Below are 25,718 nucleotides of genomic sequence, written 5' to 3' on the forward strand. Positions count from 1 at the left end.
TAAGTGAACATTTATCACAGGAAACTGTTTCAAGGCGACTTTTGAACGTTCACATCTGAGAACCAATGAAACGATATAAAAGTTCATAATCGCTCGTTTCGAGGGAAATGATTTGAGCCTGAGATCAAACTAACTGAAACTAAGTAAAGAGAAAAAGTTTGAATTTGATGAATTCATATTGAACTGTTCTCAGACTCAGTGGAAACTCTGTGTCTGCTTTACATAAACATTTCTTAAGGCAGCTTATCGTGACCTTGACATTCTGACTGGTGGGGGGGGCGTGGCCTGACAGAGTTTGGGGGGGTATAAAACTGCAGTGACACCTCCACTCTGCCCCGCTCTCACTTCTCCCACAGAGGACCAGCTGACTGAGGTGCTTTCACTGACGGTAGGTTTCAACTTTAACTCACATTTAGTTTGAGGAAAGAATCCGTCCAAACGGTGCAGAGGAAGATTTTAGAGAGAGCAGAGTGGATTCTTACACAGATAGAAACTTTTAGTGCAGGCAGCTTTTTTAAGTTTGATTTTAAACTCTGTTCCTGCAGCTCACAGAGAGTTTTTAAATGAAGGTTAAAGTCGTCTAGTTTTGTATTTAATGGATGTTTGAGCTCTGTGTTTCTTGCAGCATGTAAACAGTGAAAATCTTTGGAGAATATGTTTGAAACATGTCTTCCATCTTTTCTCTTCCAGTGAGGACGAGAACATATCAGACAACATGGTGAAGATCGGAGTCAATGGGTGAGTTGCTGCTCTTTTCATTCATTCATCTTTTCTCATGTGTCAGCTGGTGGCTGTTTGGTCCCCAGGGTGTCGGACTCGATCTGTCATTAGAGTCCATGAACTGCAGAAGATTCACTCATACTGTTCTCATTCAATCAGTCTGATGCTTCAAACATTTATTATAAAATACAGATGAACCCAAGACGTAGCACCAAACATGGAACAACAGAGTTTGTAAAGTTCCTCATGTCACACGTCGGCATGCAGCAGCTGTTCAGTGTGCAGTCCAGGTGTCCAACAAAGTGCAGCAGGTGCACGACCTCCAGACCTTTATGAACGCTGCTCCCCTCCACAGAGAGACTTACATAAGAGCAGCGGGGGAAATCTCTCTTTTCCTTAATCGGTAATAATATTACAAGAATCGAGATGGACCCTCCAATGAACACCACAGAGTGGATTTTAATTATTCCACTTCAAGACAAAGAGCTTAAGAAAGGAAAGTGGAGGAATGTGCTTCAGTGAGGAGGAGATGATGATGGAGGGGAAAGTTTCAGTGTGGCTAGAAGAGTTTAAAAAACTTAAAAGCAGAAAAGTGTCTCCTTCAGAAAACACTCCACGAGGACGGAGGAGACTTCCTGTTTAGTCTCTTTGATATTTAAAATATCCAGCTCTCATGTGAAAGTTGTTTTATTGTTTTATTTGCATTGTTGCAGCATTTCAGTTCTGCACATGTTGCTCTCTGAGTATCATGCAGCAGCCTCACATGTGTCATGAAGAAGTAGAACTTGTAAATCTTTAAAACAACGAGTGAACAAGATGTCAGACGTTTGTTTAAACCTGAAGAGACTTTCAAACTGTCTGAATTAATAAATAATGTGGGTGGGAGCAGCTCTGGTGTAGGAATGAAACACATCAGATAAAAACATTCAAATAAATAAATTCAAATAAACAAATGCACCTTTTTTCAAAGCTCTGTCTTAGAGAGAGGACTGTGGACAGGACTGTGGACAGGACTGTGGACAGGACTGTGGACAGGACTGTGGACAGGACTGTGGACAGGACTGTGGACAGGACTGTGGACAGGACTCGTCTATTATTCTCTGGTTATTTATAGTCCGGTGGTGTTGTGGTGTCACGGTTGGCGACCCCTCTTCTTCCACACCCTTCAGACCCCCCTCCCCCCTCCGTCTGTATCTCTGCTCCTCTCAGCTGTCACATTCCTTTTATTCTCCCCCTCGACTATTTTTAACCCTCTAACCTTTCTGCTGAAGTTCAGAGATCATCCGGACGCCTTTTTTATGGACAGCGTGCGCTCTCGTGACTTGGAGATAGACGAGGAAGCTTTTCTTCCTCCTCCTCCTACCTCTCCTCCTCTTCCTCCTCCTCCTACCTCTTCCTCCTCCTCTTCCTCTTCCTCCTCCTCTTCTTCCTCTTCCTCCTCTGTGAAACAGCTGCAGGGAGATTTAGCTCTTTAATCCTGTCTTCATACCAACACAGAACACAGAGTGTCCTTCTGGTTTGTCTGTGGTGAGGAGCAGTTTCCTCTTCCTCGTGGAGGAACAGAGAGCTCACTATTGATGTGCTCCCACTGTGCCAGTTAAATCCACTCAGCTAACTAACCACCTGAACTCTAACCAATATTCCCTCTCAGCTGGAGGTCATCGTTTATTTCCTGCCATCGATTCTCTCGTTCGTATCGCACTCAAAGGCGTGACAGGAATCTCTGTTGCTAACGGTAACCAAACAAAAAAACACAACTGAAGTTACAAACTAACTCGGGTTTAGTGCGGACGCCAGAACTTAAGAGCTGCGGCAACAGGCCACAGGTCTGTGGTAACCATGGAAACAAAGAGAGTATAGCAAGAGCGCAGGAGACTGTTTGGGTTGCTCGGCAACAGGTTAGATTCAACAAAGATGTTAAACTTGATTCATTAATGGAGCAAAAATGTATATTCTTGTTTTCTTCTTTATGATGGGAACGTTTGTATAAAGTAAGATCACACTCGAGGTCGAAATGTTGTTCTGGTTATCAGACTGACGTGGTTATCTTCCACGCTCGCTCTGTTCCCCTCGTGTGCCTGTGACTGATTCACAGCGGTGCTCACGCTGCAGCACGCTGTTCATCCTCAAAGCTCCAAAACACTTGTTGCTAACGTTTAGGATTAAAAACACTGTCATATGAAAAAGCTAATGCTACACTGTTAGCATTAAACTTTCCAAACAGCCGTAGTAAATGACCTTCAGCATCTTGACGACCTTCATGGCTGCTGCTGTGACTTCCTGGTGCATTTTGACCTTTCTGTAGACCGACCAGGCTCTAATGTTGGCAGAGTGCGATTGTTTCCATAACAGCGGTGTTACGTTTCAAACGGTCCCACAGTGAGTATGTAATGAGACTCTGATGTGAGGTTATGTAACTCAGTCAGCGCTGAACCTTTCTGATTCTCAGCCTGTGATTTAAGTGCTTATCTCTGAAGAAGCAGAGCAGGATTCTCTGGCACAACTTCACAAACTAACAAGCTGCAAGAAGAGGTCAACATGCTCCAACAACACCTGAAGTATGAAGATCCAGGGGTCAGACCCTGAGGAACACCACAAGCCGAAACGCAAATTTTATCTTCATACTTCAGGTGTTGCTGGAGCATATATCTCAAAAACATTTTTTTACAGATCATGTGATGCAGAAAACAGAGCTTAGAGTGATTTAATAAATGATGTCATCGCACACTTTGTCCAGCAGAGAGCGCTCTAACTCCACAGCTCTAAATCCTCTCAGCACGGTCTGAAGCGTGCACTAGAGCTGGTCACCATCAGCGGCGATTCTAGAGCCTGTTGGGGCCCGAGGTGAAAATCATTTGGGGGGGCCTCTCCAACCAATGTTCAGCAGAGCAACCAGAATGAGTGTTGTCAGCTGGGGCCCCCTTAGGGACATTTTTTGCACATTTTGGGGCGCTGGTGGCGCAGTGCTTAGAGCGTGCGCCCCATGTATTGAAGCCTTAGTCTTCCAAGTGTGCAGCCCAGGTTCGAATCCAGCCTGTGACTCATTTCCCGCATGTCATTCCCTACTCTCTCTCTCCCTGATTTCCAACTCTATGCACTCTCCTATCTCTCCATTAAAGGCACAAAAAGCCCCAAAAAATAATCTTTAAAATTTGCACATTTTCGGCCGCTGCTTTGGGGCCCCCTACTGGTCATGGGTCCCAAAGAAGTTGCCTGCCCTGCCTGTTGACAAGCAGCGCCGCTGGTCAGCAATGAACTTCATCGCTCACTATTCATGGATTGATGTATTTATGTGAGAAAGCTGCCTCAGTAACTTTTTATCGTCGTACTGGTGCAAAATCCATAAAACAGAAAGTCACTTTTCATTCAAACCTCTAAGAACAAGAAGATCGTTCACAACGTCTGTGAATATTTTCCTTACAGATCGGTTTGGATCCCAACAGTTCTGTATCAGTCGGTCTCCAGTCTGTGAATTTTTCCAATAGTTAGCATCAACCGTGCTCTTTAAGTGCCCTTGAGCATGGCTTCAGTCAACTGTTGACCCCAGACACAGAAAGGTCATGTGTGCTTTTCTTCAGGTGACTGTATGACTTCTGATGCACGTGATAAATGAGCTTCTTAAAGAGTTGTTTGAACAGTTTGGAGGTGTTGACTTAACAAAGAGAGACATCGTGCCTGCAGCCGCCTCGTCTGAGCTCTTGGGAAAGATTCAACAGAACATATCAGATAAGAGTTATTCTTACGTGTGTGTGTGTGTGTGTGTGTGTGCAAACATGGATTTCAGACAAACTTTCCTTAATATGAGGAAACTGATTCCTTCATTGAGATTCATTCTTTAAACCTTCTGAATAACTCTGGGCTGCAGATTTTGGCCGAGGCGATGATGGCCGCTGGGTTACGAGGTCGTTGATGAGGTCGTTTAATTTTGACTGTTTTATGAAGCTGTGGAGAAGAATTACGGACACGAGGACACGAGCAGCGCCTCCTCTTTAGTTTAACTTAAACCTTTCACATCTCCGACCTTCACTCAACAAATCAAGTGTTCCCAGGCGCTCACATTTTACTGAAGGCATCAAACAGCCACGTTAGAACTTTTTTAATTTTCCTCCAGTTGATGTTTGTTGATGACCTTTTTACAGGTCGATGTTAGAGCAGCTCTTCTTCCTCTCTCCTTCCTCTCTTCTTCCTCTCTCCTTCCTCTCTCCTTTCTCTCTTCTTCCTCTCTTCTTCCTCTCCTCTCTCCTTTCTCTCACCTTCCTCTCTCCTTCCTCTCTCCTCCTCCCTTCTTCGTCTCTCCTTCCTCTCTTCTTCCTCTCCTCTCTCCTTTCTCTCTTCTTCCTCTCTCTCTCCTTCCTCTCTCCTCCTCCCTTCTTCCCCTCTCCTTCCTCTTTCCTTCCTCTCTCCTTCCTCTCTCCTTCCTCTCTCCTCCTCCCTTCTTCCCCTCTCCTTCCTCTCTCCTTCCTCTCTTCTTCCTCTCTCCTTTCTCTCTTCTTCCCCTCTCTCACCTTCCTCTCTCCTTCCTCTCTCCTCCTCCCTTCTTTGTCTCTCCTTCCTCTCTTCTTCCTCTCCTCTCTCCTTCCTCTCTTCTTCCTCTCTCTCTCCTTCCTCTCTCCTTCCTCTCTCCTCCTCCCTTCTTCCCCTCTCCTTCCTCTTTCCTTCCTCTCTCCTTCCTCTCTCCTCCTCTCTCCTCCCTCTCCTCTCCCTCTCTCCTTCCTCTCGTCTGTTCCTGATTGAACATCTCTGCCCTCTGTTAGTCCCCCTCTCCACTTTCTCTCCTCTTTCTCGCCCCTCGCTGTAGCAGCAGCCTTATTAGGCATCAACAGGCTTTGAGCCGACGCTGCCAACTTTAGTTATCTGGAGTCGAGGTTGGCAGGCCTTGTACGGCCCTGCTGTCCTCTGCTGTGGCTCCTGTTTTAGTTTGAGGCTATAGTGTAGTGCCCCCTGCTGGTCAGAGAGGAGGAAGGTGGTGTGAGCTGGATGAATGCAAGCTTTTTTTTATTTGACGAGCTCTAGTCCCTGAAACTCAATCTCATATTTCATTTTTGAATTTGTAATCTTGTCGCATCTGTTTCCGCCCTGTTGCTTCTGCGCGCTGACCTCGTGCTCCTTTGTTTCAGATTCGGACGTATCGGTCGTCTGGTGACCCGCGCCGCCGCCACAGGAGGCAAGGTGGAAGTCGTGGCCATCAACGACCCCTTCATCGATCTGGACTACATGGTGAGAGGCCTGCCTGTAGTCCTTTGAGCCTTGGAGTGAATTAAACAGAATCTGTAAGATAAGGGAAAGGTTTAGTAAAACTCATCCTGAGGGAAAAGAAAACAAATCAAGATGCAGAAGTTTTAAAGGAGGCATTCAGTTAATGTCAACGTCATGTATACAGAGAATTTATTTTAAAAAACAAAAAGGTTTAGAAACCTGCCTGCAGAGATGTGACGCTTCCTGCTGCAGGTTTTTCACAATAAAAGCCTCTTTCCTCCGAGTGTTTCACATGTTGTTTAAACTTATATTTTCCTCTAAGCTGCACATTTTAATTCTTGTTTTTCTAACACACCCTAACTGCTCTGCTGCAGGTCTACATGTTCAAATATGACTCCACTCACGGCGTGTTCAAGCACGGAGAGGTGAAGGCCGAGGGCGGCAAGCTGGTCATCGGAAACATGCACATCATGGTGTTCCACGAGTACGTGCTCCCTAAAACTTCAAGATTTGAACCCCTTTGAAAGTGTTCATCCCTCAGGCAGCTGCTGCAGATCGTTTATTACATAATCCTGTTTGAGTAGATGGACATGAAACCTCAAACAGTTAAAACATTCTACTTCCTGTTTGTTTTCAGGAGAGATCCCGCCAACATCAAATGGAGCGATGCTGGCGTGGACTACGTGGTGGAGTCCACCGGTGTGTTCACCACCATCGAGAAAGCCTCTGTACGTTTTCTAAACTCGTCCTGGTTTTAGAGACATGAATTATTTATTTAATGAACTTTTTCTAGTTCCACACGTTTGACCTCTCGTGTTTCCGTAGGCTCACCTGAAGGGCGGAGCCAAGAGGGTGGTGATCTCTGCTCCCAGCGCCGACGCTCCCATGTTCGTCATGGGCGTCAACCACGAGAAGTACGACAACGCCATGAAGGTTGTCAGGTGAGTCTCTGCTGGTTACAAACATCTAATTTAAACGTTGGTTTTGAAACATCGTGTGGCTTTAACCTCGGGGTTAGCTGATGGCGTTGGCGTCTCCTCCCGTTAGAGAGACACAGCACGGCGACTCTTTTACAATCTCGACAGCAGCATGTCAACATCTGTGCCAAGACGAGACGTCAAACTGACATCACCTGCTAGGTCTCTAACCAGTCTCTCCTGTCTCGTCTCCATAGCAACGCTTCCTGCACAACCAACTGTCTGGCCCCCATCGCCAAGGTCATCAACGATAACTTTGGAATCGTTGAGGGTCTCATGGTGAGGAACCCAGATGTTTTTACTTCCTGATACAGCTGTCAATCAAACGTTACACTCTGATGTTAGAACGTAACTCTTTGTTACATTCTGCTCCTCTCTCCTTCAGAGCACAGTCCACGCCATCACCGCCACACAGAAGACCGTTGATGGTCCTTCTGGTAAGCTGTGGAGAGACGGACGTGGCGCCTCCCAGAACATCATCCCCGCCTCCACCGGAGCCGCCAAGGCCGTGGGCAAGGTCGTCCCCGAGCTGAACGGGTACGATGAACGTTAATCTTAATTTAAAATGTGTTGAAAACAATCTAGACGTGTCTGAAAAACTATGAGGTGTAAGAAGGAGGACGCTGTTTGACTTTTTTAAACCCGGTTCTTGTTCTTACAGGAAAATCACCGGTATGGCTTTCCGTGTCCCCACTCCCAACGTCTCTGTGGTCGACCTGACCGTCCGTCTGGAGAAGCCTGTAAGTCTCTACGTCCTCACAGGCGCCACTGTCAGTCACATGAGAGTTACATCATCGACTGTTTGGTTTCACATGATGAGAAGCTCAAGCTCATGAAGTAAAAAATTTTTAAAGTTTCAACTCAGATTTTAATCTATAAATAATATTTAAATGTTCCTCTGCTTCAGGCCAAGTATGAAGATATCAAGAAGGTGATCAAGGCCGCTGCTGAGGGATCAATGAAGGGAGTTCTGGCATACACAGAGGACCAGGTGAACATTAGTTCTTCTTCTTCTTCCTACAGGACACTCGACCTCTGCAGGAAGCATGTAGTCATGACTGAGCCGTACATGAGCCACTAGGTGGCAGCAAATCTTTAACAATGTGGCAGCTAAAGGTGTCACTGCATCTGGATTTGAAGTCTTCAGAGTATTTTCACAGTAGTAATATTAGTAGTAATCATTTATTACATTTTGACAGAAAAGGTTTAGGCTGAAGCTTTATCTTATTACACCTCCCCTTGTTACAAATCTTTATTATTTACGACAAAAAAAAAACATATCAGAACAAAATTTGTTCCAAGAATTTCTTTCAAAACAAAACAAATGAAACAAAAAATAATCAAACCGACTTTTTATATTTGTTAAACACCATTTTTTTAGACAATAATTTAAATCTGGAAAGTGAACTACACATTGTTAATTCCATTAGAACATCAGTGTAAATGACCCCGGTCCAGCTAAGGTCACTTCAAGCTCCTAAAAAGAAAACAAAAAATGGCGACTGCTGAGATGCTGAACTCGAGGCTTCAAAGTTCACAAACCAGTTCCTCAGTGACCGTCTTTAAGTCTTTAAGGTCGTATCTTAAGTTTAAACATTTGTCTCTGCTCAGGTCGTGTCCACCGACTTCAACGGCGACCCTCACTCCTCCATCTTCGACGCCGGTGCCGGCATCGCTCTCAACGAACACTTCGTCAAGCTGGTTTCATGGTGAGGGCTGAAACAGCGCCCCCTGCTGTTAGCTGACTTAACCATCACTTCAGACATGACAGTCATCACTGGATATAAAGATATAACATGATTCTGTGTTTGTCTGCAGGTATGACAATGAGTTCGGGTACAGTAACCGTGTGTGCGACCTGGTTCAGCACATGTTCACCAAGGAGTAAAGTCCTCTGACCACGCCTCCTTTCCTTCCCATGATTCCCTCCTCCTTCACCTGTGACCCCCGGGAGCACACTCTTCTACGACAAACGTCTCGCTGATGATGAAACCTTTTTATACTGCACAGTCTGGTCGGTTGTGTCGGATGGCGAGGACCAGCGGGCGCCGTTTGTAGAGCTGATTGGTGATGTACTGAACGGTTTTGTTGCACTGAACATGCACAGTGGCTCCTTTGCACTTAACATGATAATAAAGCCCTCAGTTTGTGGAAAGACCCGAGACTTTGATTTTTATTTTGACACAGATCAGAGTTCACTTGTCGCTCTAAACGGTAGGATGGTTTTATTTGACTTTAGTGTCGACTTTAGTTCCTGGTTTAGACCTTGACATATGAAAATGGGCATCAACTTTTTTAAATTTTGTATAATTTTTATTATAGTAACACCCAATAGACAAACAAAAACACAAGCGGTACACTTCACCTCTCATAAAGCCAGGACAAAACAAAACACAGTAAAACAAAGAAAAACAAAAACGAACAAAAAATTAAAATAAAAAAGTAAGACTCTTCCCGCCTCCATCAACCATCAAACTAGTTCCTGCCCTCCCCCATCAAAACCCCAATCTTTATAAATGGAAGATAAAAAAGATAGTAAACAGAAGGAAGAGTCAGTTACTCAACATGTCAGAAAACATTTGTAACCGAAAAAAAAAACCCTAACCCTAGTCTTGAATTTTCATAATCGTTCAAACTCAGTGAATGAAAATTTTACAACATAAACATTTTAAGCATTCTTTGTTTAAGGAAGATGAAAGAGGGGGAGGAACATCTGGATGATTGCTTTTCTCAAGATTCAGATGTGAGTGTATTGGGTCAAATAATTATCTTTAATATAAGTCATGCACAGGCTGGTTGTGTTGAGTTTTTGTTCAGAATCCAAAATGAAAATCTTGTAGAGAATCTGAAGGCAGAGAGAGTAAACAATGAAAACTGTAAACACTGACTGATATCACCTAATGTCAGTTAAGATCTCCTGAGGGTCAGACTGTCTTTACACTAAATCTCCTCTAGAGGGCGACATAACCTTGAGATTTGTCAGAAGAGTCAGGGGTCACCAGACAGAACTGATATTTATTTTAACAGATTATCAGATTTGTTGTTTCGCCTTGATTTAAGGTCAGATGTCCCTCTGGACTTTTCACAACAAAACATATAAGGAGAGGGATTTGTTGGACCTCACATTTTGACCCTCTCCATCCTGATCGTCTGTGAGGTGTCCAGGTGTTCACACTGAATCAGAAAAAAAGGGTGCAGGTAAACGATTCATCAGAAATACTTCAAGGGCGATGAAGGAGACTTTTTTCTGGTGATAATTTTTGGCAGAGATCTCGATCACAAATTGCATCTAAGACCATCAAACAGAGAGAGAACCTGGAGAGGTCTGAAACTGCTCGCAAGACAAAAGCTCGAACCAGTTTCTTTTTAGACTGTTGATATATAATGTTGCTTATTTTTCCTTTAATATTAAATATGTGCATTGAAGCTTCACCTGCATTTTATTATTGACTGTATATAAGAACTGGACGTAACCTCTGGGTTTTAAAGTGAAGCTAATACAGAAGTGGGATCAACCTGCATTTCCTTGAAGAGCCAGCAGGGGGCAACATGTTAAAGAACTTCTTTTCTCAGTTAACGTTTTCCAAATACATCTTTTAAAACACAGTCTGATGTTTATTTGATAAATTAAAGCTACATTTAGAGCGAAGAAGCCGGGCTTACTTGAGACCGGTTTACATTTCATATTCTGCTAAACGTATTCCAGTGTGGGCTCACAAATAAGGCGACGCCTGCGAGCTAGTTCAGGCAGACACCAATCACCTGACGACACCTCCTGACGTTAGCAGCATATTGAAGCTGCAGGATCTCCACTCCCTCTCTCTCTCTCTCTGCTCCTTCATCACCGGCTCTGACCTGCAGCAGAACTCTCCCTAAGCCCCGCCTCCACCCCATCATCCACCTGAAGGCTCCCACTGAGGGGTTAAATATATCACCCCATCACTCCTCAAAGGTCTGCGTGTAAATTAAAACTGTGAGGTGTGAAGAGGGCGGAGCCTAAACACTGAACACAGACTACTCGATGTTCTGCGTCAGTAAATGCATTTATTTTAAACGATACAAACTTGGGTTGTCTGGCTGAGTTAACGTTTGTCGTCGTGCAAACTTTCAGTTCTTAATTTCAGAAAATGAAAAGTCAAATTATAAATATCAAGTGCAGCGTCATGTGAAGTTCTTTTATTCAAGACAGACAGGAACAGACAGTTTGGAGAGAGAGAGAGAGGGGGATGACGTGCAGCAAAGGGCCGAGGCTGGGCTCAAACACAGCTGCTGCGACACGGACCTCTGTACTTTGTTTGTGCAACTTAACCACTAGGCCATCCGTCTGTTTAAACGTTTCTTTAGATTTTTTTTAAAGATTTATTTTTGGCCATTTTGAGCCTTTATTGGAGAGACAGGACAGAGGATAGAGTCGGAAATCAGGGAAAGAGAGAGAGTAGGGAATAACATGCAGGACAAGAGCCACAGGTCGGATTCAAACCCGGGCCGACTGCTTAGAGGATTAACAATGTGCCAGCAGTGCCCACCTTTTTTTTTTTTAGATTTTATGAGTCATGATGAAGCTTCATTTCTATTTTCAGGGTTCTTTTTTAAGTCTTTTAAAATGAGCCGATCTTAAAAACATCCGTCTTCTTGAACGTCCTGACGCATGTGGAGACTCTCTGATCCTGAGTCGACTTTAAAGGAACTGATTCAAGTTTCACAGTAAAGGAAGGAGTTTAAAAAACATGACGTTCTAGTCTTGACCTCGTCCTGAGTTCAACTTTAAAAACATGTGTGAGAATCAAGAATCTTTTAGTGATTTTTAACAACTTTGTTTATTGAGAAGGAAATAAAGTGCAGTTTGTTTGTACAGAATCATAAATGTTGTGTTTAATATGAACAAGAGCAACAACTAGAGCCGACAAACTATCACAACAAACGACACAGTGTGTGTTCAAGGTCAACAGTGTGTGTGTTCAATCTGAAAATGGATCACAGAGATGGAAAAAGGATCGAAATATAGAAACATTCTTTTTGAGTTTTTGAGCATTTTCTTTGGATGTTTAAAAATGTAATTTGATGTCGTTCAGCACATTAAGGTCCTGAGGAGGTTTATTACACACCGTCCTCTCCTCTAGAAGCTGTGAAGTGAGAAAGAGACAAAGAAACAAAAACACTAATAAATGTTTTGTTCAGTTTCATACTTAGAGGAATAACGTCTTCACTGGAATGGCAGATGTCAGATGCACTTCCAGACAGACAGACAGACATTTGAATCAATCAATATCCCTGTCATTGAAGAAAGTCTACTTCAAGTTCACACGTCCTCAGGGGCGTCTGCAGCCGGCTGCTCATTTTGTCCGGGGGACTCGGCTGACCCCTGAGCCTCTGCAGGGGATTGTCCTGATGCAAATCAGGAGGGGGAACCAATTCAGCGTCGCACAATTCGATTAGACATCTGCATATTGAGCATCTGCACCCCATAAAAATCTGCCAATACTTACCCCCCTCCCCCACTTTCTCTGGCCCCCCACGGGGGTAGCGCCCCACGACCCCAGGGGCAGCCCCCCCCCCCCGGTCCCCTCGTCCCCTCCTGACCCTGTCAGGCCCGGCTACAATACCTGACCCCGCCCCAGAGACGGGACGAGTGGAGTTCAAGGTAAACGTCTTTTCTCTGCGTCTGTCTGCACGCCGCCCTGTCCGGCCCCCGTCCGGCCCCCGTCCCATAATCACATGCACCGCTCTTTTTTTAAACGTTCTCACACACACACACACACACACACACACACCCTGCACTGATTCTTCATTTCAACATGTTTTCAGAAGCATTCTGTGAAAATGAAAACTGTCATTCTTGGAGCTTCTCCTTTGTCATCGTACTGACTGCGGCGAGGGCCAATCAGAGACCTTCCCTCCTTTTTTATCCTTATTGAACCATCAGGAACTCTTTCAGTCCCAACAGCAAGTTCAAAACATTTCCAACATCACCCAGTAAAGTGAAGATGTGTACCTGAACCAGCAGTTAGGATTGGAGCTGGAGGTTTAGTTATTGATCATACATCAAGAGGCTTTTATTAATAACATAAATCTATTTATTAAAAGACCAAAAACATTTATAAAGAGTGAAAGTTCTAACCATAGTATCGGTCTGATCCAATGATGAGTGAAGAATCTGTATTTGACTCATCATGTGTCAATGGATACCTCAAATATTTTTCTATCTCTTATTTGTGAGTCGACAAACAAATCAAAACAGTCTCTGTTGACACTTCAGTGAAGGTGAATACAAACCAACAGTCGAGGCTCTTTACTGATCATGTTTCATCCATTTCAAATGAAAACTGTTCAACGTCCTCCTCAAAGTTATTGGCAGGCTTTTGGTTAATCATTGATCTTAAAGAACAGGGTTCAAAGATGAAATGAGTCTGGTGTTTTCTGAGTTCAGCTGAAATCTCAAACAGCTGTGGTCGTGGAAGACGTGTGGAAATGACAGACGGGTGGAAATGACAGACGTGTGGAAATGACAGACGGGTGGAAATGACAGACGTGTGGAAATGACAGACGGGTGGAAATGACAGACGTGTGGAAATGACAGACGTGTGGAAATGACAGACGTGTGGAAATGACAGACGGGTGTTGATTAAGATCTCTATATGTATGTTTGAGTGTGCATGCCCAAAGACGAGGATGTCCAACTTCATCTGGTGGCATCATGTCATCCTTCTGTCAAGCTGATTGAGAAATACCCGTCAGACCCGTCACGTCTCGTCCACAGTGCTGCAACAAGAATTTAAACTCCACATGAGCTGTTTTCTATCATGAACAGAACCCATCCTATCTTCACCTGGATCCTAAACAAAATACAGCATGAAGTCACGGGTGAGCCGATGTTTCAAACATCATCAAAGAAATCTTATCCTATTCAGCCTTGTACATATTAGTCTTTGCTTATTTGTTTATTTTTGTGTTTATTGTTGATATTTGATATTATACATTTGTACAAAGAGAGCACAGTTTACCAAAGTTAAATTCATTGAGTGTTTAAGCACCTGGCCAATAAATCTGATTCTGATTCTGAAATATTCTGGAAAAATTTGATCACTTTTAAATCCTGCAACTGCTGCATGACCTTTGCAGACCCAAGTGTATTTGTGTGTTCTCTCTCTCTCTCTCTCTCTCTCTCTCTCTCTCTCTCTCTCTCTCTCTCTCTCTCTCTCTCTCTCTCTCTCTCTCTCTCTCTCTCCTGTGGGCCCTCCAGGGGCTGAGGTATAAAGAGCAGGTATTTTCACTGTATTGTTGTGCTCTACTTGTGGTGTACTTCCTGTCTGCCTGCCTGTAAGTAAGTAAGTAAGTAATTGACATCTTAATTGAGCCATCTGTCACATAACTGCATTTTACTTCTCATGTTACTTCAGCATCTTTTGCACTGTTTCATATTTAGTCATGTAAATATTAGTCTTTTCTTATTTTGTTTATTGTTGATATTTAATGTTGTACCTGTACACAAGAGAGCTCAGTTTACCAAAGTTAAATTCCTTGTGTGTGTGTGTGTGTGTGTGTGTAAGCATACCTGGACAATAAATCTGATTCTGAGTCTGATTCTGCCCGCCTGCCTGCCTGTTGTGATGTGTTGTGTTGTGTTTGTTTTATTGTATGTTATGTTATTTCACACTTTCACAAAACTCCTGAAATCTCTGCAGTGAGCTGCATGTGTGAACAAACACTCAGCTGAATCTTTCACTGACTCGTGAGGCAGAATGTTTCCTGCCAGCCCCCTGAGTAAATGTTCTGATGTGATGTGCAGCAGGAAACATGACCGGCTCACACCCCCTAGACGACGGACGCATTAGGTGTGATCTCTGTGCATTTAATGAAACTCCTTCAGAATGTTTTCTGTTCATCAGTACGCTCGTCTCCGCTCTTCTACTAATACTGTGAATATGTTGAACTACATACAGCATTAACGTTAGGGGGGCGGCTGTGTTGGGGGTTTCATCCCCAGCTCAGAGTCCCTCTGCACCTTTAAGAAAAAGCTAAAGACCCAGCTCTTTCATGAATACCTACTAACTTAATGATGATGGTCTCCATATTATTGATGATGATGATGGTAATGACGATGGTTTTTGTTTGATAACGACGACTTATAAGATGGTTTCTATACTGATTAGAGCTCTCAAGAACTGCCCTCAATGTTGTGCTTTGCCTCTGGTCACTTCCTGTCAGCACCTGTGTGTCCAATCAGACTCAAAGCTGATCGTTTGCTCTTACTCACATTGTTCCCTTTTTTCTAGATCCTTGCTTGTGTTGTTCTTACTCTCTGATGTACGTCGCTTTGGATAAAAGAGTCTGCTAAGTGAATTGTAGAGTTGTAGGTGTGACCTGCGGTGTTATAAAAGATTTGAGTAGTCAGAAGAACTTTACAGGCTGAAGTCCATTTCCCATTTATCACTAACATACTTGGATATAAAGTCGAAGTTATCATCAGACTGCTGCTTCATCCACCACTCCCCAGTTCTTCCTTTCACGTCACATCTTTCCTCCTGATGATCTCACAGTTTGGAGTTTTTCACTTATTGGACGCTCGTCCCTGGAGATCGATTGTCAGAAACAAACATCCGGGTTTTTCTGTCAGCATGAAGGTACTGGTACACAGGGTTTGTCTGTGCTGTGCGTTCATTATTGCACGTGTGACTTTGAACCTCATCTCTCTGATTCTTGGCAGGAAGCGAGCGTCAGCGGCTCCTGGTCGTAAAAACTGCTCTTGGTCGCTTTCCCAGAATGCACTGGGCAGGGAGAGCACAGAGAATCTCTGTGTCACCTCCTCGCCATGGCACGGGATGTGAGGGGATCGCCGGGAATGTCAATAATCAGTCGGGCTGAGTCAGAGCTGCTGCTGCTCTCACTGAAACACAACCACCTGGACATCAGACATGTAGGAATGAAATTCAGACAATGCTTTTTTTATAAATAAAAGAGTAAACACCGACCACTCCAGAGACTCAGCTTATCATAAGAACATGTTAAAGCTGCACGCTAACAGCATCGACTCCGACCCTGACCACGCTCTCAACTCTGAATATAAAACATTACAACGTTTGAAATGTACAACTCGAGGGCTCGGGGAGACTCCGACTAAGAGCAGAAGTAAAATAATAAACCTCACACTTGAGGATTATTTGAGACAAATAATTAATAATCAGGTGGGACAAGCTGCTAAATAGGCCACGCCCTCCAGATTGTTGAGGGGTGGGGCCTAACGTTGTCTAGTCCGTAAGCCTTACAGACTTTAAAACGAAGAGTCACTTTTGACCCACTCAGCAGAGAAAGGTGAACTCAGGTGATGTTGGTGTGAGATTAAACTGAACAATTCTTCTTCTTCTTCTAAAAAGTTTCATTACTGCCACCTGCTGGATTTAACTTCCCTCCACGTTTTTAAATCCTCCTCAACAGACAGAAACTTAGACTAGTATCTTCGGGCCTCTCCCTCTTTCAACACGCTCCAAAATACTTCTTAACTCTCTTTTTATCAGAATCAGAATCAGAAATACTTTATTAATCCCAGAGGGGAATTCAGTCGTTACAGTTTCTCCAAAATATACAATATAGCAGGAGAGATATAGAAATACAAATATTAATCAAAGAGAATAGGAATGTAAGTAAGATATCAATAATAGGTACAAGAAATATTTACAGGAATAAGAGTCAGTTGGAATATAAACACACATATTCAAGATTATTGCACTGTTTGTTTCAACATTGCACTTTGTTATCATGGACATATTATTCATTATTATTATAATGCAGTTTTAATAAATAATGAGTTATGATGGAGGTTACAGTTTTTTATTTTTATGAGTCTCTCTTCTTTTCTGACATCATGCTAAACTGATCAATGGACTCTCATCCTCTTTAAAAGAGAGAGATGATTTACCTGCAGCTGATCACTGCAGACAGCATGTTGGTGTGCATGTAGCTCCTCCATGAGCTCGGAGGAATCAACATGGCAGACATGATTTCAACACTTTCTTTTTCTTTTGATAGAACATAACGGTTGCTTGTTGTGATTCGACACACCTATTGTTCAGGTGTATTTCTTTACACAAACGTTGTCTGTAACTGCTCTCTGCCGGACGCTCTTCTACATGAGGAGCTCCTGGTTCATTCAATTTGGTAAAATATTCTTAACAATGTGATCTGCAGAGTCCCTCTGCACCTTTAAGAAAAAGCTAAAGACCCAGCTCTCTCATGAATACCTACTAACTTAATGATGATGGTCTCCATATTATTGATGATGATGATGGTAATGACGATGGTTTTTGTTTGATAACGACGACTTATAAGATGGTTTCTATACTGATTAGAGCTCTCAAGAACTGCCCTCAATGTTGTGCTTTGCCTCTGGTCACTTCCTGTCAGCACCTGTGTGTCCAATCAGACTCAAAGCTGATCGTTTGCTCTTACTCACATTGTTCCTTTTTTTCTAGATCCTTGCTTGTGTTGTTCTTACTCTCTGATGTACGTCTCTTTGGATAAAAGAGTCTGCTAAGTGAATTGTAGAACAAGATGAACGTTGCTTAAAGCGCGTGGTGAAACATATCACCTCTGTAAGGCATTTTAGGTAAAGATCACTTTATTGATCTGCCTCCAGTTTTTAAAGTCACAAGACAACTTTTCATGAATCAACCAGCAGCAGAAAAAGTAGATTCCTCTGCACCGCTCTGTGATTCACAGAAACTGATTGAGTCGTCAGAACGTCTGTCTTGAACTTGGAGCTCAGCGTTCTCCCATCAGGGTATATTTGTAGCTACAACACAATGTTCAAAAGCTTTTGTTGCTGTGATCTGCGTCTCGGGGCTGCAGGACAAAAGGTGTCAAACGGAGCGTTGGACTTGTCCTGCCATGTCGTCCTGAGGCTTCTCCTAATCCTATTACTGAGAGCTGTGGAGGAGCACGGATCCTGCTCTGCCCTCATCAACGTGTGAGGGGGCCCTGTGTGTTTACTCTGCGTATGTGTGTGTGTTCATGTGTGTGTAATTGCATTGTAAGCGACGTCTTATCCACGTTGTCATAATGTCTTATCCACTGATGCGGCTCCAGGTCGGCCGTCTTGTCCACTTTGTCACGGCGCAGGTGGACGTTTCAATCTCCGGCTTTCACCGCTGCTCAAGTTCAACACAAACTTCTCTGAGGCTAAGACCTCGTGTCAGACTTTTAAATGTAAAGAGTTTATGATGCTGTTATCTCAGACAGGCTGTAGATAGAATGTGTTCATTAAATAAATCTTCACTTTCTGAGTTTAAACTCTGATGGAGGCTGAGAACTTCAGACTGAGGTTTCCTTTAGTTTCTTTATAATTTAGTGAATCTTCTTTGTACCTTTTGTAAATATCCTGTCTCTATATTGTGTCTTTATATTGCTTGTTTTATGTTATTCTATTATGTTTTAAGTCATTGACAGATGAGTATAGCCAAGGCGTATGCTGGTGCTAATGGGGATCCTAATAAAGACAGAAAGAGTCTTTCACATCTTTTTTCTGTCAGATTCCTTGTAAACATATTTCAGGAATAAACGTGATTCTGAGGCTGAGCAGTATAGTAATATCATTGTTTCCACCAAATGTTTGATATTGCTGTTAGTGTATTTAAAATGCTGTCTTAAACCAACTTTAATTCAACATGAAGGGCTTTCACACTTACAGAAAACTCCTGATATCTGCCTGAGAAGCTGTATCTGCATCATCATCATCATCAACCTTTATTTAAGTTCTCAGAGAGATCACTGAGGGCGACCCTCATTTACAATGATGCAGAGAGTACAAACATAAATGATAAACAAAATGAGTTAAGACGACCACGGGAAAATGAAATCAATAAAAGCAATAAGAACATTAAAATATATAAACTAAAAATAATTAAAAGCCTGAATAACTACAACGATTAGCCAACAATTAACATGAAATAAAACAGTTACAGTCAGGTGTTTAATTTTAGGTCATGTTGTAAAATGTATGTGTGAACACAAACAGCCACATTTTACACTCAGACTTCAGCCGGAGTTTCTCCTGAAAGACTCCTGAGTATTTATTCTGCAGCAGCAGCAGAGTGAGCTGATGTGAGAACGACGCAGGATATTATCAGGAGAATTCAGCTCGAGCCAATAGGAGGGGGGGAGAGACGTTTATATACTGTGACTGCTGCACGGTGCAGAATGTTTGCACACCACCTTGCTCTTCCCTTGACCTTCAGGCTGGAGTGTGGAACCACCAGGAGATCTGCTGGGAGTGTAAGGCCGTAAAGGTTCTGTGACGTCGTCCTGTGTCCACGCAGCGCTTTAAAATCATAATAACAATCTTGAATTGAGCTCTGAAATTGATGGGAAGCCAGAGTGAAGAGAACAGAATTGGAGTGATGTGTGACCTTTTGGAGGACCTGGTTCATAGTCTGGCTGCAGCATTTTATAAACGGTTAAGAGATGTTTTGTTAAGAAAAGTGTGGGAGTCGTCTTTTAAAATCGAGGCGGCGATCATTCACTCTCCAATCAGCCCCATTTTCACAATCTGATCAAGACAGTTTCTGTTTTTTAAGAGACCTGTTCCTAAACCATGACACCAAACACAAAGATAAAACACATTTAATAAAAGCATCATGAAATAAAGTCATCAAGTTCTGCTGATGTGGGAGGAGGAGTTTTTACTGTCAAAGACAAACTTTACATGTTTTAAGATATTTGTAGAGGTTTGTTCACTCTCCACTGTTTGACCCTTAACCACAGGGACTTCCTGCTGTGTCTGTAAATCTTCATGTATCATTTTGTTCACACAGGTCGATCGTGGATTTAAACTCTTCACAAAGTTTGCCTCCATGTTTTCTATCTCTAAACCTGTGGTCATTAGGAATCAGTTTGATGGAAAGAGATTCATGTGAAATGTATTCACTTTGAACAGTGTGACGCTGAAAGTCTGTAATGCATTAATTTGCTGTGATGCATCGATTTAATTGGACTTTATTGGGTCTGAATATGATTAAGAAAAGATATCTATAAAATAATGTAAAAAAAAACAAGAAAAATTATGAAAGACATAAAAAGCTAGAAGACTGAAAACATTTTTATCTGAAGCAAAATATTCTTTTAATTTTCCTTCATCCTCCAGTTTGTCTTTTAGTCTGTGAGCCGTTTGGAGGATTAAATAAATGAAGCAGAATGGCCTTTTGTTTTCTCTGGGTATCACTTATCCGGCTCAGGCTGCAGGCTGCGGCCACACACACACACACACACACACACACACACACACACACACACACACACACACACACACACACACACACACACACACACACACACGCAGCCTTCCTTGTCCTCTCAATACTCACATTTACATTGAACAGAGTCAATTGGCTGTCAAATGCTGTGCACCATTAGACACCAGTAGGTAGAAGACCTAATGCGGCCCAAGACTCCCAGAGCTTGAACCATGTGGGGCCCCACTCTGTGAACCCCACGGCCCTTCTCAACCCCCCCCCCCCCCCCCCCCACACACACACACACACACACACACACAACGTTTTCATCTCGCCGCCTCAGTTCAATGTTAACGTCCAGCTCCGTCCACTCTGCGGCCGTCTCCCCCCCCTCCAGGAGAAGAAAGAGCAAAACCTTCCCTCCTTCTTTTTCTCACCCTGGCCTCCTCTTGTGTGCTGTCCAGCTGCCTGTGACCCTCTGACCCTCTGACCCTCACTCCTGACCCCTGGACCCGTTCCCACGCCACGCCTTTTTGTGTCCACCTCGCCATGGCAACACCTTGGTCACTGCTGCTGCCACGGTAACAGATGGACAGGGGCCTGGAAATAACTTCATTCAGCCCCGCCCGAGAGGGGTGAGCACACCATGGACAATCTGCCCTGAACCCCCTCGCTCCCCACCTCCTCCTCCCTGTCACACACACACACACACACACACACACACACACACACACACACACACACACACACACACACACACACACACACACAGCGCCCCCAAACCAACTTTGACACCTCCTGTGCCACATTCTTACACCCCAATCCTCTTGGATGTATTCCCTCAGCAGGAGCCTTTGGGTGTCAGGGCCCTGATAGAGTCATTACCACACAGATCACCAGATTCAGCCTGGCATGTACACGGACACACACACACACACACACACACACACACACGGGAATAAGAATAAGTTCCTGTTGTTGGCACAGAAAAAAGACACCCAAAGTCACCCCACATATCCCGTTTCACACTGCTGGTATTTATGGTTGTTGGGCGTAGGAGCGCTGACTTCACCGCCGTGTTGTAATTATCTCTCTGCCTCTTTTATTAGCTCTTTTGTTTCCTCACATCCTCTGATGAGGGGAAGGGGGGCCGGGGTTGTAAAGACAGCGAGCTGAGCAGCGGGGGATCGGTTAGCTAACGACAAAGTGAATAGCAATCGCAGAGGAGCTCAATAAGGTGCAGCAGGAAAATGAACTGCTACAGTGTTTGGTGCTAATCAGTAACTAACCTCTAAACGAGGTGCTGTGTGTTTTGTCCTCTCGTTTTGGGGAACACCTCTCAGAATAGATTAAAGAGGGGTGTAGTGTAATTACTGGTGCTGAATGGGGTCCTCGCCGCGCAGAGGAAGAGCTGTCGAAACACACTTGTCTTTGTAAAAAGGGGAGCTCCGGGTGTCATCTTGTGCTCCCCTGCAGAGAGAAAACAAACAAGTAAACAAACAAAAACAACATCAGCAGCTTGAGTCTCAAATCTAAAAAACAGGAAGTGAAACTTATTCCTTATCTTGGTGTGTTTTAATGAAAACTTTTACATGAACTTTCTCAGATGTGTGTGTGTGTGTGTGTGTGTGTGTGTGTGTGTGTGTGTGTGTGTGTGTGTGTGTGTGTGTGTGTGTGTGCATTCTTCAGTCTGATCTCCTGAGCCGACTGGGGTGCAGATCAGGAGGGGAGGGGGGCTCAAACAACCGCCAAAATACTGACCATTGAGGCAAAATCACACAAGCGAAGCCACTTATTCAATTTTTGGGTTTTGGTATCCCCCTTCCATCCCTTCATGCATCTCCCACTATCTTTCCCTCTAGTTTCAACCCCCCCCCCTCCTCATGCTACCAACACCCCCCTCGTGCTACCCCGTCCTCCCTCTTTTCTCTCCTCCCCCTCCTCCCCTCTGCCTCTCGCCCAGTTCATTGTACCAAAGGAGATTTTCTCCATTGAGGCCCAGTCTCTTAGGTAACCCCAGCGCTGCATGAAATGAGGAGAGGAAGAGGGCGAGAGAGAGAGAGAGAGAGAGAGAGAGAGAGAGAGAGAGAGGGCGGGGATATTAAAAGAGAGAGAGAGGGCGAAGGCAATGTAAAGGACGGCGGAGGGAGGGCCGGACAGAAAGGGTTGAAGAAGGAGAGGGAGAAGGACGCAGAATCAGCGGAGGGCTGGGGCGGAGAGAGTGAAAGATGGAGAAGTAGGACAAGTGCGGTCAGAACCTCGACAGCGACGCAGCAAAAAGACTCGACCCAGAACTGAGGGAGGAAGTGTGGGAGGGCGAGGATGACTGTCGCACATGTAAGGATGAATCCTCTGAGGCTGAGAGCGACTTTATCTCACACTTTCTGCAAATGTTCTTGATCCAGATTTTAGGCCCCAAAGGGTCCAAATCCTGAGCACTGCTGAGCTTTTGTCTTCTTTTTATTTATTTATTTTTTACTTTTCTAATTGATTTTAATGTTGACATTACAACTTTTTCACTTTTAAAGCAGGAAGACTCTCTGTGGGGCCTTGTACACTGTGTGGTAGCAGAGAAGTGTAAACCAGATGAGTTCAGGCCTCGAGGCCTCTTTGAGACCTTCACAGAGAAGTTTTTGGATTTTTGTCAGGATCATTTATTTCTTAGTTTTTAATAGATAATAAGAAAAATAACTGCTTTGTGTATTAAGCACAGGAAGCAAAGGGTTAAATATCACTGCTTTCAACTATCATGTCTTATTGACATGTATCACTAAAAGTCCTTCTGTGTTCTTTAGAGTAAATGAAGAAAGTCTCATCATGGTTAAATCATTAATAGAATGAAACATCTTTCAGGAAACACTTTTTCTTTTTTAAACTTTGTGGTTTGTAAGTTGATTGTCTCTGTGGTGTAAACTCTGCTCTGCACAGAGACTCTCACTGTAAGGACTCTGTGAAACGCTGCCATCCTTTGTGGCCATGCTGCTCTGCACCTCAATGGTGGGCACACAGCACATGGGGTTCCCATGAATAGGCCCGGCCTCACCAAAGACCACATCATTTGGATAAAGACGGGCTCCCACAGAAAGAGAAAACACCTCACGGAGCGAACCAGATAAAGATAAAAAAAAAAAGTTGTGCACGGCAAATCAGATTAGGGCGAGTCAGAGCTTTACTTTTTTTTTTTTTTCAGCCCCCTCCGCCCTCCTGCCTCCACCTCACTTAAATTTACTACCAGTGCTGCTGCTGCTGCTCATTGGTCTCATAATAATGCGCTCTACTGCTGCGCTGAGTTATCATCTCAGGCTTTTGTCTTCTTTGATCAGTGTGACCGTTGGGGGGGGACCCACTTCTTCTTTTGTACAGGGTCACATCGCTGGCTCCTTTTGGACGGGCCTGCCCCCGGGTGGTGACCCCTTCGTTCATCATGGTGTCACCCACACAGAGGACGAGCATGAGTTAGAGCTTTCTCCCTCTCTCTCTTTTCTCCTCGCCTTCCCGCTCAATCCTCCACTCCGATGTGACCATCCTTTTCCTTCTCGTCCATCCGTACGAGTTGACCCCGAGGCGAGCTGGGGGTCAAACGCTTTTATCACACCGAGCAAAAGGAGGAAGTGCTATTTGGATGGAAACGCAGCGTTCACTCTCTGAATCGACTTCTGCAACCTTCAGTCACCAGCGAGCACACCAAGCCATCTAAGTGTGTGTGTGTGAGTGAATGTGTGAACTTACCAAAGAGAAAGAGAACAGTGGAGGTCCGGAGCTGATTGTCCAAACGCAATTCTTGCCTCTGCCTTTGTGAAACCAGGAGTTGTGGATGGACATCACGCCCCTGACCTCTAAAAATCAGCGATGGACTGACCACTCTGCACCTTGGTGCATGGAGGAGCGAGAGACCCTGAAAAAGACAAACATGGAGAGGGAAAGTGAGAGGGGGATATTAAAGACAGAGTGTGTGTTTATGTAAATGTAAAGCCTGCTGGAGTCTCTCTTGACTTTTTGTCGAGGTTAGCTCAACTTTTTTCCCTCAAACAAAATCAGAGACGTTTCAAGTTTTTCCTGTAAAGATTTGGAAAATCACAGCAAGGTGTCAAACTTCAGGTGTGCAGTGGATCAGTCATGGCATAGAAGGCCGGTACATCATTAAGAGTTTAAGTGACAGCAGCAAATAAGAAGGAGGAGGAATTCAGTTATTTAAATGGAACATTTTAAATACAGTATTTTACAATAACATCATTTTTTCTTAACCCAAAATGTATTTTACTAAATGATGCGTTAGAACTTTCAGGAAGAAAAAATATGATCATCAATGCTGATTATGTTTGACTTTTTTGCACCTTTCTCCTGCACAGGTGCAAAGTCTCACGCTCACACAAGACCATGCAGGCTCTGCAGATCAGGGGCGTCCCGTTGTGGAGGAGGGGGTTAGAGCCCGTCTGTGGAGCAGAAAGAGATGAATGGCTCTCACCACGTTAAGTACAGTTGAATGTGTCCGGTTCGCACTTCAGAACCAGCGTCTAGAGCGGGGTCTCAGCCTCAATCTGTGCTGGAAGGGGTGAGAGTGACAGAAAGGGAGAGTGAATGAGAGGAGGGAGGTGTGTGTGTGTGTGTGTGTGTGTGTGTGTTTGCTCCTCTGAATTTTTTCCCTGTGTTTGACAAAGTTCAGGGGGCCAGACTTGGAGAAAGAAAAGGGAAAATGAGAGAAAGTGAAGGATTTGAATGAGGCGCTGGGAGAGGGAGTGAGACGGAGAAGGTGAAGATCTGACGGGGGGGGGGGAGGAGGATATCCAAGCACCTCGAAGTAGTCCGCTGCTTCTTCACAGCAAGAGCAGCGTAAATTGGTGATATTTATAGACGGAAGCTGCAGGAAGCAACAACGTGATCTGGGAAATACGTAAAGAGAAAGAGGGAGAGAGGGGGGGGGGGTAGGAGGGGGGAGAGAGATCAAGAGAGGGGCTGCATTAATATGCTAATGACCTGAGTGAATGCACAACAGGCCCACTGACCAGGCTAATCACTGGTGGACACACACCGAGGCTAATCCCTCACGCAGCACTCACACACACGCAGAGTCAGACACACGCAGGCACACATGCAAAGCAGGTTCAACATGTGTGGACGCTTTCATGTTCTGCATGGTTTATGTTTACCAGCACAGGACTTAGACTGAAGAGGAGGCTGAAATGTTGACTTTGAGCTTCAGTTTTTTTTAGCTGTTTATGTTCTTATTGTTTGATTTTGGTAAGTATTGATTTTTCTTTTTTCAATATCGACCTGAACTTTTGTAAAATGCAGAAATGCAAAGACAACACAAGGTGTAATTATTGTAAATCTCTAGTTATATTACTTTACTTTCTTCCTATCATCATTATTAATATTGCCCCTGTTATCTTCTTTAAATCAGGGTTTATATTAATTTTCTATTACCGTCTATCTGTTTTTTTTTTTGCATGCCTTTTTGAGCTCTTATAACAGGTTAAGGTGGGCGATCAATTCAGATTATCGTGTCATAATTTAACTTATAGCATCTTACCTTACCATATCTTATCCTATCCTCTCTTATCATATCGTATCGTATTATATCTTAAAATGTTGTCTGCATGTCATA

At 43.9% G+C, this 25,718-nt stretch overlaps 1 protein-coding gene and 1 long non-coding RNA gene across 2 annotated transcripts; both read left to right on the forward strand.

Moving 5' to 3' along the window:
• Window positions 1-277: 277 nt before the first annotated feature.
• Window positions 278-9,050, forward strand: LOC110001922 (glyceraldehyde-3-phosphate dehydrogenase). Its single transcript, XM_020657489.3, has 12 exons — window positions 278-388; window positions 691-738; window positions 5,838-5,937; window positions 6,291-6,400; window positions 6,554-6,644; window positions 6,742-6,857; window positions 7,091-7,172; window positions 7,279-7,430; window positions 7,555-7,633; window positions 7,801-7,884; window positions 8,505-8,602; window positions 8,712-9,050. The coding sequence occupies exons 2-12, from the start codon at window positions 716-718 to the stop codon at window positions 8,779-8,781; spliced, it is 1,005 nt and encodes a 334-aa protein (XP_020513145.2). The 5' UTR covers window positions 278-388; window positions 691-715; the 3' UTR covers window positions 8,782-9,050.
• A 3,498-nt stretch (window positions 9,051-12,548) lies between these two features.
• On the forward strand, window positions 12,549-16,704 carry LOC136177116 (uncharacterized). The gene is made up of 2 exons (XR_010664764.1): window positions 12,549-15,514; window positions 15,598-16,704. It is a non-coding gene; the product is annotated as an uncharacterized lncRNA (long non-coding RNA).
• The last annotated feature ends 9,014 nt before the right edge of the window (window positions 16,705-25,718 follow it).

Source organism: Labrus bergylta, chromosome 19 (genome assembly GCF_963930695.1).
Source record: "Labrus bergylta chromosome 19, fLabBer1.1, whole genome shotgun sequence".
Taxonomy (NCBI): Eukaryota; Metazoa; Chordata; class Actinopteri; order Labriformes; family Labridae; genus Labrus; species Labrus bergylta.

Bases quoted from the DNA above. Each gene is read 5' to 3' on its own strand.
- LOC110001922 (XM_020657489.3), top strand. From the start codon at position 716: ATGGTGAAGATCGGAGTCAATGG. The intron at 7,885-8,504 runs GTGAACATTAGT...GTCTCTGCTCAG, and splicing joins TGGCATACACAGAGGACCAG to GTCGTGTCCACCGACTTCAA. The intron at 8,603-8,711 runs GTGAGGGCTGAA...GTTTGTCTGCAG, and splicing joins TTCGTCAAGCTGGTTTCATG to GTATGACAATGAGTTCGGGT.